The following is a 19,302-nucleotide window of genomic DNA, read 5'->3' as shown; positions in this document are numbered from 1 at the left end:
GGCATGGTTAGCACATCCACCTCACAGGAAGGTCATGGGTTCAAACCCTGGTGGACATTTGGGTCCTTTCTGTGTGGAATTTGCATGTTCTCCCTGTGCTTGCATGGGCTTTCTCACACAATCCTAAAACATGACTGTTAGGATGATTGGAGTCTAGATTGCCCAGAGGAGTGAATTGGTTGTCTGTATGTGTGATGTGAGTTGTCCTGCGATGGACTGGAGCTCTGTTCATGGTGTACCCCCACCTAGGGCCCAATGACAGCCGGAGATAGGCACCAGCAGAACCCCACGACCCCGAAAAGGAACAAGTGGGTCAGAAAATGCATGGCCTATTCAAGATTAGAGGTACAGTGTAGATAAGACAGAGGCCACATACGGCCCTCGGTCTGATTTTTTTGGTTCCCTCAAAAACTGTAATTTAAGAAGTTAATTCGACACATGAAAGCAAATGGCAAATAAAATAATAATAAAACTATACAAAATGACTTTAAAAACACCCCAAAATGACTCAAACAATACACAAAACCACAAATACAGCAAAAGACAACAAAAACACACCAAATGAGCTTAAAAAAAACAATAAAGGATTTAAAAAATACTCCTAACACACATCAAACAACAAGAAACACACACACACACACACCCTTTTGTTCCTTCTTGTACCAATGCCCAGATTGGTCATTATTCTAAACGCTGACAGGAATGTTGATAATGTGGCCCTTGGATCAGACAATCACATTTTAGTGGCCCCACTGTGATAAAAGTTGCCCATCTCTCTCTGGTATAAATATACAATAAAGTTGAATCAAACACAGCAGAATGTTCAGGTAAAAACAAAGTGAAATTAATGTAGTACAAACTGTGTTTTAATTTGTTACAAGGAATGGGAGGCTATTTACTGTATGTGCACAAACTCTAGTTGGTATTGTCTCAGTGTCCAAATGGACACACCTTACAAACACAGTGAGGGTGGGACATTGTCAGAAATGAGCTACTTACAACATTTATTTAAAATTTCTGTACTGTTTTCTGCAAACCACAACAGCTTAAGTTTAGGGATAACGCTGCTGAATAACATGAGCTATAGTTTTAAAAGAAGTGAAACAGTGGACTGAGGAAAATCTTTTTCTCTAAAATGTCAAAGTGTAAAAACAGGACATAGACTACAGAAAGTACACCAGGCGCGAGGCACAGATAATTCATCACAATGTACTCTTTCTTTCATGAGTGAGTTATGAGCTCTATTCAGGTAATCAGATTACTTTTAGACAATTAGTGAGCCATTGATAAGAAATAAATTGTGCCAATGATAAGGAAGTAGCCCAAGGGTCAGAAAGGAAAGAAGCTCACGCCAAAATCTAATGCCTTAACAATTAAAAAAAGAAAATAAATATTCATACGTGAAAATAACTAGAAGGTAATGCAGTACATTAGTAGTAAAACTACTCATGTCAGCAGGTTTAAACTAACCCTCTGATAGAAAGTCTTCACACGGGTTATGAAGTCTTCGTTTGCCTTGTTTGTTCTTCCTGTGTGTGACAGTCAGTGCAGAACTGACACAATCTGATTTCAATGCTTTGCTTTTTCTCTCCCCTGTCACGTTCCCGGGTGTATCTGAGGTCTGCTCTGTCTGAGATGTTTGTGAGCTGCAGGCCAGAGTGGACTCAGGTACCCTCACTGAGTCATTATCAGTCAAAGCTGAAAGCTCTCGTGCTCTTTTCTTCTTCTTTCCCAGCACGTCTACATCAGCAGCACTGTGGGGGGCTTCAGTGAGGGTCAGCGTCTCTCTCTTCCCCTTCTTTTTCCTGTTGACCTCTATTCCATCTCCACTCTGGCATGGATGTGTTTCCTCATCATCCTTCCTCTCAGCTGCCTCTATTTTCTTCTTTTTCTTCTTCTTTTTCCTGAGCACATTGTCTTCCTCTAAACTTGTACTAATTTCTGCTGATGTTGGATCACGGGGGCCGCTGAGGGCTTTTTCCTCTGCATCAGCATGAGGAGAGGAAGCGGTGACACACTCCGAATCCTCAGTTCCAGCCAAGGCTTCACTGCAGATGGAAATACTTGATTTCTTCTTCTTTTTCCTCTTTTTAGTCACCAAATAAGCACTATCAGCGCCCTCTGCTGGTTTCTGGGGCGGTTCCTCCTCCTCCTCATCCTGATTAAGCAGGACACCCACAAACTGAGGGCTACTCTTCTTCTTCTTTTTCTTCTTCATGGATATGTGTGAACTGGTGTGTGTATTATTAGTCACTGCTTCAGTCACTTCTCCAGTTGGATCATCATTAAATACAGACTCAGGTTTCTCTGATGTTTCCTGAGGAGCAGCAGCATCTTCCAAACACTTGCTTGTTTCGTCCATCCGTTCCAATGACAGCTTTATTATTTTTGACTTTTTCTTCTTTTTTTTACTCACCTGAGCATCCTCATTAGGAGGATTAAAAGCTGTGTCAGCCTGGATCTGCTCCGTTTCTTCACTGTCAGTTATTTCCCTCTTTCTTTTTCCCAAAATGTCTAAATCCTCCTTGGCTCTCATGTCAGATTTTCCATTTTCCTGCAAAACTTCTTCTGCTTCACGACGGTTCTTGATCTTCTTCTTTTTCTTCCGTTTCAGCTCTGCAGTATGCATCTCATCCTTTGTAAAGCTCATTTGATCTTTGATCGTCAGGTTAGAAGCTTCCTCTTCTCTGCTCTTATGTTCTTCTCTGTTCCTCTTCTTTTCCATTGTTCCACTTTCATGGCAGGCTGTGTCATTGTTTGTGCCATTGCTATGGAGTATTTGGCCTCCAGCTTCTTCTGTCGGTAGGAGTTCAGGATCTGCAGCAGCAGCTGATTTACTTCCATTGTTTTCAGGGTCTTCACGAGGATTGAATTCACCAACTGTAGCATCATCGTTGGAGCACAGAGTGTCCGTCTGGTTTTGATCCAAAATGTTTTCCAGTGATGGCTCAGTTTGATTGGTTTTACTACAATCCTTCCATCGCTGTATCTGAAATCGATCTTTGTCAGATCTCTGATGTTTCTCTCCTCCAGCCTGACTGCGGCTGGCTCTTTTCTTTGACGATACAACAAAACAGTTCTTCTTCTGTCAACACTCACACACACACACACACACACACACACACACACACACACACACACACACACACACACACACACACACACACACACACACACACACACACACACACACACACACACACACACACACACACACATTTTACACTCTACATTCTGGATTACTGCTCATAACACAATCTGCTTACCACCACTCGGATGGCCTCCTTTTCCATCGTACCATCTTCATCCCTGCATCAGAGGAAAGATTTAGAACTGAACAATACAAGGTGTGGCAGTAAAGATCACATTCAAATGCTTCGATAGCCTCTGAAACTTTTCTGTTATTCCATGTAATGTAAGGTAACCTTTATTGATCACCGGAGTGAAATTCTTCTCAACAGTTTTTAACCATTTTCCCCAAGGAGGAAGCAGTGTGCTGCTAACTGCAGGCACCCAGGGAGCAGTTGGATTGGGGTTAAGGGACTTGCTCAACATCCCAGGTATGATTCGAACCGGGAGCCCTTCAGTGTTGTACTTTGACACAGGTGAAAACAATCTTTGACATACTGTAGGGCTGGACAAAAATCAATTTAATCTATTTATTGAATTTGTAGATAAAAACAATTTTTATTTTGCAAATTCGAGTTTAAAAAATAATAATATTTTTTTACATTTTTAAATTTAACATTTTTTTTTTCTCCCACCTAAGTTTTTTTTGGAATTTTTCGCGTTCCGTCCTTGTGGGTTACCGTAGCGCGATGTGAGCTAGGCCCCTCTTTGTTTACTCTTTGAGTAGGCTGTATATGTGCCACAGGCAGGTTTAATGTTTTATTCACACTATGCTGTGATTTAAGCTACTGTGAAGTTGCTGTTGCACTTTTGCTGAAACCTGGGTTAAAACTTGTTGAATGACAGAGCCTCATTTACTTTTTAGTTTGGGATTGTTCTATGCATTTTAACTCTTGAGGACAATCACAGCAATAAAGTTGCAGTTTTGACAATATATCTGATGTCTGCAGTCATGTTTAAGTGCATATAAAAAAAAATAAAATAAAAAATCGAATCGAAACTTTTTTTTTTAGGCAAACTAGCCCAGCCCTAACATACTGTAAGTGTAGAACACCTTCACGCTCTCACTTCCATTTTCATGGAAATGCTATTTTTTTTTACTAGTTTACTAAAGTCCTCCTGTTTTGTATTGTAAATTCCTAATGATGATATTCACAGGCCTATATTTTAAACAGATACAGTATATATATTTACATTTATTTCTGCTATGAAGAAATATTTTCCCAATTGTGGGGCTAATAATGTATGGTATCTCATTTTATAATCTGAGATCAGTCACCAGGTAAAGGGACAACAAGCTATTTTTTTTTTAATGTAAACTTTATAACAAATAATATTTGTAATATGGAACAAACAGGGGACTGAGTTGTACAAAAAAAGGCACAAGAATTGATAAAAAAAGACATAATAAATACAAAAGTTATGTAGCACGCTCCAGTTTATGATACAGGTATTGTTCAGTGTTTTTGTTTGTGGCAATCCTACTTTTTCCAGTATTCATCTCCTTCATTTTCTCCATGCTTCTATCGGGTTTGTCTTTTTCAAGGTACATAGAGGTGAAGGAAAAATCCAGCATTTTTTTAGGATGTTGGTAAGCATGCATCCTCCCACACACAGTAGGGCTTTGGCGGTATCCACATTTTGATACCGTCAAACCTCCTCCCTATTTACGGCGGTATATGGTATTACCGTGACTAATTACAAAATATGACGTAAGGCTCAGGGTGCGTTCACACCTAACGTGGCTGTGTGTGTGTCCTTTGCTCATCTGCACAGAGCGAGATGATCCAGAATTTTCCAAAGCACAATGGATTAGTGTATGTGTGTGTCTGTCTGTCTACGGAGCCGAGTGACAGGAGAGAGAGAGGTCTGATCACTTCTTTTCCTTCTTCTCCGGCCGTGCGTTTACAGCAGTTATCATTAACAGCGTTGCTTTTACGGGCTAGATGATCAACTTACGGAGTCACTAAAGGATGAGCTCACTCAGAATGTAGGCTTATTCAAGAAGTTAACTGCTTTAATTTGGCTCAGGTAAGTTAAGGAAGCCTCTCTCTGCAGCGTCTCACAGCTGGAAGGAGGGGCTGCGGCCTCGGCTCTACAGACAGTGAAGGACGGGGGAGTTGTCGCTTGAAAAATTCAAATTTTTCAACTTTGAGCGACTAGGTCACGCTTGACCAAGTCGTTCAAATCACGCAAGTCACGTCGCATGAGGGGAGATAACTTGAGGTTGCGTCATTTACATTGATTTGAATGTAATCTAGTCACTTCAACGGAGTCGCCGCGCTGTCACGTAACGTCAACCCATTCAACACATAAGTGCTCCTGGACATAGAATTGTGTTTAGGCATTAAATAAGTTATATTTAATATTTGTCTCCTACATAAGTGCATTGCATTTTTTTTAAATTACATTATTAAAATTGATATCGTTGCTATTTTCATGACCCCGCGATATACGATATTACTATATTACCGCCCAAGCCTAACACACAGAATGATTATCTCTGCACAGTGAAGATGAACAGAGGTCAAAGCCCACATCACAAGTTGTGTGTGATGAAACTGGAAAACCATCAAAGTTCTCTGTATTATTGAAGCATCCAGCTATAACAGATCCCAAAGGTACACATGGGGTGTTCACTTGAACTCACTCTGATAGTGGAGATAAACACAGTCCATCCTCATCAATAGTAGGCAGGGATGCTTGGAGATCTTCTCCTCTATTGAAGCTCGCCTGAAGCTCCCTGACTCCGATGAGGAAGCCTCCCATCACAGCATACTGTAGCATCAGAATATAGAACAAAGCTCCAGGGAACGTTCCCAAACATTCTCACTAAAGAAGTGGAATACTTACATGGAGCTTGGTGTTCTTCTGGACAGTGAATCCATTGCTGGTTGTTTTTTTCTGAAGAAAAGGGAATCTGTACATTGGCAGTTTGACTTTCTTCCTTTTCCTCTTCCTGCCAGGTAGGCATTTCCCAGTGGAAGCAATGGATGATCGAGTGTCAGAGTCATTTCCGTCCTTAGGTTCGGATGCCGTGCGTCGGGATTTCCGTCGTTTCCTCTTCAATTCAGCCTTAGACACATTATGCTGAGTGATGAACAGGCTTTCCCCTGAGTCACTACACACACACACACACACACACACACACACACACACACACACACACACACACACACACACACACACACCAAGACTTTATAAACTTGCAACAGTTTTATTGTTTGTGCAGAAGTCACGCCGTGTTTCCCACTCACCTGTCAGACTGTAAGGTGTCCAGGTATTTCTCACGCCTTCTAAGTCCATCAATTACAAGACAGGAAGAACGTGTCTCCATAAATAATAATATCCAGTGGAAGATAAATATTTATCGGGAAATTTGCAAACTAGAGAAAAAGCAGGTCAAAGTATAACATAAATACACGTTTAATTGTTGTTTATAAATTCGCTACAGCACAACGTGTGTGTACAGTAGAGAACGCAGAGTTTCCGCCCAAACAGGAAGTGAGCAAACGTAACCAGCGTGACCAATCATCGGAGAGGAGGGGCGGAGTTATAAGTCAAGCGCGTTCTCCTCCTGTACTTCTAGCTTTGACTACAGCAGAAATCTACGGAATAAAGATGATCTGTCTGTGGAAAAATTACTCAGCAAATTAATCGATAACATCCCAGCTTTAATAGCTAGCATTATTAATCAACAAATGTAACCTAAAACGTCCATAAAGCTTTGCCAAATAGCCATTTTTTTAACCATTAAATGCTAACATTTTGTAGATTAATTCATATTATTTTATTATTACTATTATTTAGCTTATACTTGTATATTTGTATTATTTTGATATGTTGTTAGTGTTTCTTTTCACATTAAAAAATAGAAAATAAATTCTGCTTTGGAGCCACTGGAAACCAAAAACAACAAATAAACAAGAAACAACGTAATTTCTCCCTGGGATTATGAAAGTGTTTTTATTCAGATTTTTCAAATAATTTCTACCATACCATAAAATTATATACTGTTTTGATAAAAAAAAAATTTAAAAAAAAAAATAGCATAATTTTACCATATTTTGAAAGTACAAAAAAAAAAGAGAGAAATAAACTGAATAAATACAACCCAAAGTAGTTTTTCTTGGAAGTCTAGTTCCTTAGAGCTGATGCAGGACATTGTTTCTCTCCTCCATCTTCTTGCATCCCCGGTTTATTGTTTTCATGTTTCTTAAGTGCAGACGGACGAGCTTTTCCTGGGAGTGTAACTATCTTGTTGTCACATACTCTTTGGCTGAACTTTACCCACTGCTGTGCTGCTTCTTCTCTCCCTCTACGTTAACAGCACACAGTCAGACTCTGACACCATCATGGACACAACCAGCACCACCGAGAAGATCCAGCTGCACGCGCCCTCCCTGGAGGAGCTCCAACACGGTGAGGACCCCTCACACACACACACGTGCACAGTGACACAGGCGGGCTGTTAAACACACACTGTTGTTGTTGTTGTTGTGTTGTGCAGTGTTACAAACTGGACTGAAAAGCAACTTTGCAGAAGTTGAGGTCAGTGTTGTGGACTGTCCAGATCTCACCAAAGAACCCTTTACGTTTCCAGTCCCAGGTCCGTTCCCTACCTCCCTCTTGCACAACTATATTACTCAATAAAACAAACATGTGTATGTGTTCAGAGTTGGTCACCTTATGTCCTGCAGGTTTGTGTGGAAACCCCCGCATTGCTGATGTTGGTGGTGTACCCTATCTCGTCCCTTTGGTGCAAAAAGATAAGGTGTTCTTTCATTTTATTTGTTACCACCTCTTATCGTTGGGGTCAATTTGACCCCAATCAATGTTTATCATTCCCAAAAGAAAGTGTCTACGAAAACGTATCAATAGACTCACTGTCTATTAAAAAAAAAAAAAGGTTATGAAAGAATGGAACTCACTGCCTGGTCACACCAAACTCACTTTAAATGTGGATAAATTCAAAAGACTTGTTAAACTACATCTGTTGGGTTGAGGGGTGGTTTGGTTTGTGTGTAGTGTGTATATAGTGGGGTATAATGGGGATCCTTATAAATCAGGGGTCCCCAATCCTGGTCCTCGAGGGCCACTATCCAGCATGTTTTAGATGTTTCCCTTTTCCAACACACCTGATTCAAATGATCAGAATCATTATCAGGCTTGTGCAGAGCTTGTTGATGAGTTGATGATTTTAATCAGGTGTGTTGGAAGAGGGAAACTTCTAAAACATGCTGGATAGTGGCCCTTGAGGACCAGGATTGGGCACCCTTGTTATATATAAACAAATATTCATATGCAGCGCCCCTCATTGGCCAGTTTAGGTGATGTGATAGGTGCACCACGTGACTTAAAGTTCCATCAGTTTTTTTTAATCTCATATTTATTTTTAGCTACCCCGCTAACCCTTTTATTTTAGCCCTAAAACCATCCTGAGCCCTAACCCAGGAAATACCCAAAATGTTTATTTTTTTTGTATATGTATTTTTTGAGGTGGAATTTGTCGTGTTAAGTTAAAATGAAAAATGTATGCGACAAAAGCGGGATTCGAACCTACGGCAGCAGAAGGACGAATTCTTGAGTCAGGCGCCTTAGACCACTTGGCCATCCTGACACGGAAAATGTACCGACAGTCCCGGGGGGCTATTGATATGTTTTTGGGTTTGGGAAGGTTAGGTTTAGGTTTTGACCTAAACTGACCTATCACGTGACCTAAACTGGTCAATGAGGGGTGCTGCGTACAGATAGAATGTCGGTATACTGATACGGAAACTGTGTATGGATACAATTGATCAAGCATATAATTATCACAGGGCTGCCAAGTTTCAGAAAATGACAAGAATGAGACTTAAGTGACCTGATGCATTCTGGAGAAAAAAATGTGTCCTTTTTAACATGGCTTTGGCCTGTTTTACCGTTGATTTATACCTTAAGACTGATGTCCTCACCTCCATGCCAGCGGCTCTTCCTGCACTGTGTCCTCCTAATGCTAGTTTTAATCAACCAGAAATTAGAAATGAAAATGTCTTAGCAGCAGACTCAATGTCCATAGAAATACACTATTACATACAATAATAATCAAATAAGAACAGTTCAAATGAACATTAGATTAACAAGGCATTTGTTTCATTTACTATGTATTTATGCTGATATAACCTACAAGTGTAATTCAGCTACTACCAGTGTTCATAACATTGCTAGTAGCTGAACAAGAGTTTTAATTAACTTAAGTTAATGTCTAGCACAGACATACACACATGTAGGAGTGGGCGATATGAGGAAAAATCGCAATTTATTCTTGGTAAAATCACGATTTTTTTTCATTCAAATAATTTAGACTATTTTAAAGTCACCTACTTATAATCATCACCCTAAATGGAAAAAAGGAATAAAAGGTCATTTAAGACAAGATCATTTTAAAATTTTTAAAAAATTGTATGTAAGCAAATTATCAAACTGGTTCCAAGTACAATTAACATCAAACAAAAGGGCTGACATGTTATTTTAGTCACACACAGTCTTTTTACTTTGTTTAACTTTAAGGCAGCATATCAGTCTAGTGATTTCTATTTGTTATTGAGGCAACACACTCATGTTAATAAAATCTTACTTTAAACAGTGTGTGAACCCCTCATTTCACACAGTTTGGACAATAATATCTTTTACAAGATAAAACGTTACTGCTTTGATTACATTAGGCCTGGGTGATATGGACCAACATTCATATCTCTATATTTTTCCTCAAAATGGCAATAAGTGATATAAACCATTTGTTTTTTATCAATAGTTTTACAAGAAAAACAATAATGGGTCAAAGTCAGTGGAGCCACAAAGACTCTTTTATTAATCACTAGCAGCACAATAACAACATTTTGTGTCACTTGACTTTTTCCTTCATTAACGCTGAAATGTGATTAAATTATGTAGTGTTGCTTTTTACATGGCAGCTCTAAGTTGCTGAAAGTAGTTTTTAAAGTAAATCACATTCAGGACAAGTGTTATTTATGTATTTAACAAATAAACAAAGTGCCTGACACAAAAACTTGATTCACTCATTTTCTTGAGGCAAATATTCCTGGGGTCAGATTGACCCCAAGGGTAAAGTGTGTTAGTAATAATTGTGGATAATGGGAGGGTTAAAGGCACTAAAACCCATGTGCATGCAGGTGAATGGTTTGTTTAAAACATTATGTTCTCTTCTTGTGTCTCCCAGGAATACAACATGAACTCTGTGTCGAAGGAGCTGGAGCTGCCTGGAGCGTTTATCCTTGGTGCAGCAGCAGTCCCTTCCAGGATAGTGGGAATGAACGCAGAGGTAGTTGGTGGGAATATTCTGAACAAAGCAAAAGCTTACCACTAAATGGACCATTTGGAAATGTCATTAGGAGTTCTCTAACATTTTTGTGATTTTAAAAGGATACACAACTCAATTCAGAAAGGCAAAAAGACAAACTTTACTAATAGGAATATGAGGCAATAAGAGCTCAATGTTCACCAAGTGCTTAATATCCTCTTTGCCAGATAATCACAGTTATCTGGATCAGTGATCCTGTTCATGGTATTATGATCATTCACACTTTAAAGGCTTGGTAGACATTTCTGTCCCATTTATAATGATACAGTAGGTTCAAATGTATTTTTTTATTTTTATTTTTTTTAAGTACAGTGAAATGTGCAATTCGGATACAATGGGCTGAAACTCGTGGGGGAATTGAGGAATTAACCTGACATAAATTAATCAAATTTCATTAAGCTCAGTCATTTACAAATCAAGATGTGAACTTTTAAAAAATTCACCAATTTTGAGTGATAGGGATTTTTTGATTTTTCTAAAACTATTCCAGAATTAGTATATTGATCCGGATCCCTTCCATTATTAATGTAATCATTCACTGTGTGAGGTCTATCTTTGGGTAAAATGGAATTTAAGTACTTTTGATGTTATCCTGCTAACAAACAAATGTCGTCGAAGTCATGACCTCCTTAGAATGAGAGGCGATTTATGACCTGCATATGAAATTAAAAGCAATTCTAGCACACGCTTGTGGAGGTTGCCATGTTTGACAAACAAGGAAATGCTTCGTTCATGTAACTCCTACTGGTTTTATGAGGTTAAAGGCATTCCATTGTTCCGATTGTAGCTATTTTAAGGTGTCTTCTTTGTTTAGCTGGAAGGCATGCAGTGTGTTTTGACCTAACACTGTTGCCGTAGTAGCTCCCCAGGAGCTGCTGATCATGTTCTACACCTCCATCATTCAGTCTGTTCTGTGCACCTCCATCACTGTCTGGTTTGGATCTTCAACCAAACTAGACAGACACAGACTACAAAGGATAGTCAGGACTGCAGAAAAGATCATTGGTGTTGATCTGCCCTCCATCCAAGACTTATACCTGTCCAGGGTCAGGAAACGGGCAGGTAGCATCACTGCAGACCCCTCCCACCCTGCACACAATCTGTTTAAACTCCTCCCCTCTGGCAGACGCTACAGATCTCTGTACGCCAAAACAACCCGCCATAAAAACAGTTTCTTCCCCCAGGCTGTCACTCTGATCAACACTAAACAGTCAAAGAGTGTCAGTCCTGTTTCTGTGAAAAAACCCTGGAACCAAACATAACAACCTTGGATCAATCTGACACTGAGAATGTTCATGTACATACCTTTAATTTAAATGTTCTCCTGCACTACTTATCAATGCTCTACTGCACTATTTTCCTTTTATTATTATTATATTTTATTATTATCTTTCTTTTCTATTATTTTCCTTCTTTTATCTTATTTTTTTATTTTTATTTTGTATCTATTTAATTATTTTTTTATACTATTATTATTATTATTATTATTATTATTATTATTATTATTATCATCTTGTTATTTGCACATTCTAGTCTAACTACTGTTTATATTTATACTTATGTTTATACTTATTTTCATCTTTTCTAGCTGATTGTTTATTGTTGAAAATTTTTTGTTTTCACTATTGGAGAGAGCACAGTTGACCGAGTCAAATTCCTCGTGTGTACAACATACACTTGGCGAATAAAGATGATTCTGATTCTGATTCTGATTCTGATTAAGCTAGCAGACTTTTTGTATAGTGGTATTTTTTATCTCCCGCCACAAAGTGTGGAAGTGGGATATAGGTTAGAGCTGCGTCCGTCTATGCGTCCGTCTGTCCGCGTTAATTTTTTTTCTTAAAAAACTGTTTAACTAAATACCGTGTGTGGCTTCAAGATATCAATAGCTTGATGGAGTTTGAAAGTTTTTTTTTTTGGCGGGGGATGTTGATGACTGTCTTTGTTTATGTTGTTTTAGGATTGTTTTTTTAATGTTGTTTTTATCATTTTTCGGATTGTTCTTTTATGTTGTTTTATCTTTTAGGATTACTATCCCAGTGCTTCCTCTGCACTGGGGGCCATGATGGGCCGTGGCTGCTGTTGTGTTGGGTTCTTTTACAAATAAAGACCGCTGCTTTGGGTGAACACGGAGCCTCTTTATTATCATGGCTGCCACACATACCTTCTTCGCTCCTGTCCTTTTCCTGCAGTACACACGCACACTCTATGCATGGTCTGCCCCTAGTGGTAACACACGTAACAACATTCTGGATAACACTACATCCCCCTTACTGAAGTTAGGTTGACCCTTCTCAGCTGTAAACACACAAAACACATTTAGAATATGAAATTGTCTCAGTTCACATTGGTCACCTACTATATTAGGGCAAATAAAACTTCTTTACTTTTTAACAAACCCATACCATTTTTTGTTTTTCTTTTGAACAATTATTACATGAAAAATATAACATTCTTATGCAAAACATCTCATATTGCATTTTTAAAGCAATTGTGCATATCAGAAACATTTGCATAACTTTTACAAATTTAACCTTTCTGGTTTTTTCACCTCCCTACCAGACCTAGTTCGGACAACACCTTGTTGTGCTTTAGGCTCAGAAACAGCCTCTCTAGGAATGATCTTCTCATTAGACTGAGTCAGCTGTAGTTCAGTCTGAGTCTCTGACATGGGTATAGGCATGAGATGACTGCGGTTCCTTCTGATTGTCCCATGTGGTCCACTGATGACATAGGACCGTGGGGTTTGGTGGACAGATGTCACTGTGCCCTGTGCTTTTGCATCAGTAATCCAAACTGAGTGTCTGGGTAACAGTTTGTCCAAATCTCTCGTTCTGTGCCTTGCATTGAAACGCTCCGTTTGTCTCAGCCTTCTCTCCCTCTCCCCATGACGCACCTGTCGTAGATCTGGCACACATGGCTGCAAAGCCTCTGGAAGCATTGGCAAGGTGGTACGGAGTCTACGCCCCATAAGAAGCTGTGCTGGGCTGTAGCCGTTTGCCAGCGCTGTGGTTCTGTAAGCCAATAGTGCCCTGTACAGATCACTTGCTTTCTTGAGGAGGTCCTTAACCGTCCTGACAGCCCTTTCCGCCTCGCCATTGCTCTGGGGGTATCTGGGACTACTGGTGATATGCTCAAAACAGTATTCCTTTGTAAAGTGTTCCATTTCCCGACACGAAAACTGCGGACCATTGTCTGTGATCAGTGTCTCTGGTATCCCATGACGTGCAAACATTGACTTCAAATGCACAATTACATTGGCAGAGCGAGTTGGGCTGAGCTGGGCAATCTCTACGTACCTAGAGAAGTAGTCTATCAGTAACAGGTAGCTTTTATCTTTCAGAGTAAACAAATCAGCCCCTAATTTCTGCCATGGCCTTTCTGGTAGGTCTGTGGGCATTAAAGGCTCTCTCACATTGACTCTTTCTTGTATGCACTGTCTGCATTTGAGAACAAGTTCACTGATCTGGTTGCTTAAACCCGGCCACCATACTGCCTGACGGGCGTGCTCTCTGCATCTGCTTCATGACTTGGGAGCAGACGCTGTCAGACCGCAGCTGTCCTTGATGATCTGCCAGATATTTGCTGCTTGCAGGAAGACCCTCTAGCACAGACTCAACATAAATGTTAGTGTTCTCCATAAGATCAGTGTCTGTGTGAATAACACTGTTTGTGAGCGGTAAGCGTGAGAGTGTGTCAGCTATGGTGAGACTTTTGCCAGGGATGTGCTTTATAGTGTACGCGTACCTCATTAGGCGCATGCGAAATCTCTGAATCCTTGGTGGAAGTGCATCCAAAGCTTGTCCTCCCAGTAGACTCACTAGTGGTTTGTGGTCAGTTTCAAGTTCAAAGTGCAGGCCAAGAATAAAGTCATTAAACCTCTCGCATGCCCAGGTGAGAGCCAGCGCTTCCTTTTCTAGCTGTGCGTAGCGCTGCTCTGTCGGTGTCAGTGATCGGGAAGCATAAGCAACTGGTGACCACACATCTCCCTCCCGCTGTAACATGACCGCCCCCAGCCCATATGAAGAGGCGTCAGCAGAGATCTTCTGTGGTTTGTTCGGGTCATAGAGCTGTAGCACGGGAGCAGAAGACAATTCTTGTTTCAGGTTGTGAAACGCCTTATGTTGATCTTGCCCCCAATACCACATGTTCTTGGTTGAAAGCAAGTGTCTCAATGGCTTGTCTTTTTCCGACAGGTTTGGAATAAACTTCCCAAATTGGTTCACCATCCCGAGAAAGCTCCTGAGCTCACTCACGTTGCTCGGCTCCTTCATGTCCTGAACAGCTTGGGTTTTTTCGGGATCAGGACTCAGTCCTACTGCTGAGACAATAAACCCAAGGAATTTGACTTTTCTTTTGCCAAACTCGCATTTTGACATATTTAATGTAACACCTGCTTTCTCCGCTTGCTCCAGGACTGCATGCAGTCTTTTGTCATGCTGCTCCATGGTGGATCCCCAGACCAGGATATCGTCCATGTGACAGAAGACTCCCTCGAGACCCGCTGTAACCTCCGTCACCATCATATTTTGGAAATGTTCGGGCGCACTGGAAATACCAAATGGCAAACGGTTGAAGTGGTATCTGCCAAATGGCGTAATGAAAGTGGTGAGGGGGCCGACTCTTTGGACAGTGGTATTTGCCAAAAGCCCATGTTGGCGTCGAGCTTTGAAAAGTACTGAGCGCCTGTAAGCATGCCTAGTGTTTGCTCCACAGAGGGGAGGATGTATCTTTCACGACACACTGACTCGTTTAATGGTGTCATGTCCACACAGATACGCACTTTTTCTTTGTCCTTTTTGGGAGCCACAACCATGCCACAGCACCAATTTGTTGGCTCCTCGACACGACTAATTACTCCCAACCTTTCCATCCTCTCCAGCTCCTCTTTGACTTTGCCCATGAGCGGCAGTGGCACACGCCTTGGCACCTTGAGTGAAAAGGGCTTTGCATCAGGTTTTAATTTTATTGTGTATGGCTTCTGAGTGAGCCCAAGACCATTGCATAACCTGGGATACACTTTACTCACTGTCTCTTGGTCTATACTACAAACTCTGGCGATTAGTTTCAGTCTCACAGAAGTTGTTCTGCTTAGTAGTGCCACGCGTAAGTTCCTGACTACATAGATTTTCTCAATCGTGCTTCTGTCGCCATGTATGAGAGTCTCTGTGGTAGACCCTAACACATGCAGTGCAGATCCACCTGGGCCATAGAGTGGTTTTTGTGCTTTCTCCAACTGTTCATTTTTGCCTTTGCAGTCTTTGAATATAAGTTCAGAAATAGCTGTGACATCCGCCCCGGAATCTAGCTTGAAAGTCACTCTGTTTCCTCTCACAGTTATGTGCGCTAGCCATGGTTCTTCTCCAAAATCCCACTTCTGACACCATGTTGTGTTGGGTTCTTTTACAAATAAAGACCGCTGCTTTGGGTGAACACGGAGCCTCTTTATTATCATGGCTGCCACACATACCTTCTTCACTCCTGTCCTTTTCCTGCAGTATACACGCACACTCTATGCATGGTCTGCCCCTAGTGGTAACACACGTAACAACATTCTGGATAACACTACAGCTGCAGTGGTCCTGTATTGTGTTAGTGAATAGCGTCTGGACTGGGGCTTCTGTCTCAGCGCCCTGTGCCCACTGTCTGTGTCCTGCTCCTGGAGCAGACGGCTCTTTGTGATGTCTCCGTTGGGTTTGACGACTTTTATTTTGAAGCCGGAGGCCGTGTCATTTGACGGAGGTTTTGCTGAGTCATGAGTCCATTTGGTCTAATAAATAACAGCTTTTCCTGATACCTGATACTTCACTCTGAGACCTGAGCATGTCCTCTAATCTACACTGTATTCCTGGCGTTTTACAAGCTCTGGTGTGTGTTTTCTATCTGCAGGCACGGCTATAACTTTGTGGTCCTGCTCCCGGCTGGATCAGCGAACATCGACATCCGTCAGCGCAGCTACAGAGGAATGAGGAGCGACGACAACTTCCTGGCAGTAAAGAATGGGAACTACATCGTGTCTGCGGGGGAGAGGGACGTGTTAGTGAAGGGCAGCCTGCTGCGATACAGCGGGACCACCGGCCAATCAGAGACGCTGCACGGCGTCAAACCTCTGGGAGAAACTCTGACCATAGAGGTGCTGTGTGCGGGCAAGCTAACGCCGCCGCGCATACGCTACTCCTTCTACATGCCCCGCCCCAGCAAAGAGGACAAGGCTCTGAAGAAGGAGGCGCGCATGACATCACACAACAGCGTCCTGGACGAGGACAAAGAGGACGACGACAACGACGCGTTGAAGGCGTCGTACGACAAGGAGGACTCTAGCACACCCAAGTGGATTTTTATGAACTGGGACGCGTGCTCCACCTCCTGTGGGGAGGGGGTCCAGACGAGGGCGGTGCAGTGTCTGAGGCCGGACGGGAAGCCAGGGCTGGACTGTGACGCCTCTCAGAGACCAGCAGAGACTAGGGCGTGTGGGAAGCCCTGCCCCCAGTGGCATGTGGGGGCGTGGTCGTCCTGCTCCAGGAGCTGTGGGAAAGGATTCAAGAGGCGAGCGCTGCACTGCACACACACGGAACTGATCCTGCAGAGGGACCATTGCTCTGGGCTCAGGAAACCACAGGAGCTGGACTTCTGTAACCTGAGAGAGTGCTAGTGACTCTAGGATCTAACGTCCCATTGGTTCCTATTGGTTCCCATTGGTTCTTATTGGTTCCCATTGGTTTCCATTGGTTCTCACAGTGTCCATGTCCCAGACTCCATCACAGGAACAGAAAAGATGATGGAGCGCCAACAATGAGGCTACGTTCAGACAGCAGGTCTCAGTGCGCAGTTTGTATTTGTGTTCTAGCAGTTTATAGTTTGAACTGAATGTGCAGAAGAAGAAATCGTGAGGTAACAAAGTAAAGATGGAGGCATCTCGTCATTACCTCCAGCAAAAGGTTCATATTTCATCAACATTTATTTATTTGTTTGGCCTTTAGCAGGATTACATCATAAGTACGGTACTTCACATATTTTTTTACAAAATTTTCACCAAAGATAGAACTTAGGTCATGTGGCCATGGAAGATTCCATTGCATTTTGCATTTACTGATACTGGATCAATTCTATTAAGTTAATTTTGTCTTCTTTTTTGAAATAATATGTTAAGGTTTCATTTATTTAGACAACTTTTTTCAGAAAATGTACTTTGATGTTTCGACTGTCAACAGTCAGTCTTCCTCAGAGGCATCTGCTGACTGCTTTGATGTGTCTTTATGTGTTATTTCTGGTCGTGGCCAACTTGACAGTTTAGTCAGGCTGGCCACGCCCCCTAGAAGAAAAAAGAACTCAGGACACAGAAAAGTGATATATATACTGTATATCTAAACTTGTGAGAAGAAGCAAAAATCAGTGGAATGTTTATCAACTTCTTCCAAAAAGTTTGCCTTTTGCATCTACAACAGATTCTGATTCTGTTAAATTCTTAAATTATTTTAAAAAGGTAACCACATACATCTATAAAAGTGTCTGATGGTGCGTTCACTGACACCTAGTGACCGGGTGTATACGTACTATGCATGTTAGCGCAATTAAATGTTTTTTTTTTAAAAAAATGGATTTGAAAATTATTTGGATTGATACAAAAATCGCGCAGCGAAATATCTTGATATATCGCAGAATTTCAGTTACGCCCTTATTTTTGAGTTTTTGTCAAACTAAAACTGGACTAAAACTATCACATTTTGAAATGACTAAAACTAAGATGGCTGCCAAATACATTGTGACCTGCTGTATGATTATTAATGGGGACATAAGTTTGTTCCAAGCCTTAAAGTGTGAATGATGATGTACCTTGATCAAGATTATTGATCCAGATAACTGAGAATATCTGGAAAAGAGGAGATTTGACTCTTGGCAGAGGTTTGCGATCACTGATTGTTCTTGTAAACTCTTGGTTTTTTCTCCTGGGATGCAGAATTGTGACGTTTATCTCATTTCAGTGATGTAGAGGTCAGATAAATGCGAGCTGATCATTCAGACGGCTTTGCTTTGGAAAATATTAGATACGTGCACATATGAAAGTGGCCTTGGTGGGATTATTTTGCTCTTCAAACTGACTTTAATAGATCAGATATGGGTAAAAAACGTCGGATTTTGGAGGTATTGGCCGGCGGTGTGAACGTAGCCTTGGATCCAACAGGCTGGGTGACGTCTGAAGGATGAAATCACCTCCAACACATACAGAATGATCAGTTTGCTAAGTTGAACTTTCTGAACAGTAAACAGGAAACACGCCCTTCATTTGTTAAGGTCAGTCAGTGAAGCCATGTTGGGGTGCTGAGGGAGCGTCAACATTTCCCCTTTAAACTCCAGGATGAACCCAGTGTTATTATGTTCACGTTGTTTTTTTTATCTGCTTTTGCACTCTGTACAGCAAAAGAACCCAATGACCCACATGGGCTGTCCTGTATACTATGTATACATTAATTCAGCTGTGTGCAAACATTGTAAATAATTCTTAAAGTCTTTTTTTTTACACCCAGTATTTGTAATTGTCTTTGACTTTTTTTATATATATATTTATTCCTAAATAAAGCCATTACAAAAGAGTTTTACCTGCATCGTTTCATTTTTCTCTGCATTTGTTGAATTTACATTAATTGATTTAGGAACTACAAATTAAGCTTAAAAAATGTAATATTGTTTGTTAATCCATAATGTTCTTCAACTTTAGACCAGTCTAATTATTTTAATGAAGGTTTGAGCATAAATATACCAGTGATATCAACCATAGTTAAACTCTACTAGTACTCACAAAGTACAATAGCACA

The 19,302-nt window shown here is 41.0% G+C and overlaps 2 protein-coding genes across 3 annotated transcripts; one reads left to right on the top strand and one right to left on the bottom strand.

The window, feature by feature from the left end:
• Positions 1 to 844: 844 nt before the first annotated feature.
• Positions 845 to 6,616, bottom strand: LOC114475753 (TRAF3-interacting protein 1-like). 2 transcript variants are annotated; one of them, XM_028466832.1, is made up of 5 exons: positions 6,387 to 6,616; positions 5,983 to 6,250; positions 5,780 to 5,907; positions 3,267 to 3,309; positions 845 to 3,085 (listed from the first exon to the last, which is right to left on the bottom strand). In XM_028466832.1, the coding sequence occupies exons 1-5, from the start codon at positions 6,464 to 6,466 to the stop codon at positions 1,466 to 1,468; spliced, it is 2,139 nt and encodes a 712-aa protein (XP_028322633.1). In that variant the 5' UTR covers positions 6,467 to 6,616; the 3' UTR covers positions 845 to 1,465. The 2 variants fall into 2 exon arrangements, with proteins under 2 accessions (XP_028322633.1, XP_028322634.1); XM_028466833.1 differs by having other exon boundaries at positions 845 to 3,082.
• Positions 6,617 to 7,374: 758 nt separating this feature from the next.
• Positions 7,375 to 19,009, top strand: LOC114475756 (A disintegrin and metalloproteinase with thrombospondin motifs 15-like). Its single transcript, XM_028466838.1, has 5 exons — positions 7,375 to 7,551; positions 7,640 to 7,738; positions 7,830 to 7,903; positions 10,349 to 10,450; positions 16,379 to 19,009. Exon 5 carries the CDS (start codon positions 16,455 to 16,457, stop codon positions 17,139 to 17,141), a length of 687 nt encoding a protein of 228 aa, XP_028322639.1. The 5' UTR covers positions 7,375 to 7,551; positions 7,640 to 7,738; positions 7,830 to 7,903; positions 10,349 to 10,450; positions 16,379 to 16,454; the 3' UTR covers positions 17,142 to 19,009.
• The last annotated feature ends 293 nt before the right edge of the window (positions 19,010 to 19,302 follow it).

Source organism: Gouania willdenowi, chromosome 14, assembly GCF_900634775.1.
Source record: "Gouania willdenowi chromosome 14, fGouWil2.1, whole genome shotgun sequence".
Taxonomy (NCBI): Eukaryota; Metazoa; Chordata; class Actinopteri; order Blenniiformes; family Gobiesocidae; genus Gouania; species Gouania willdenowi.
This window is presented reverse-complemented; position numbering and strand designations above follow the sequence as displayed.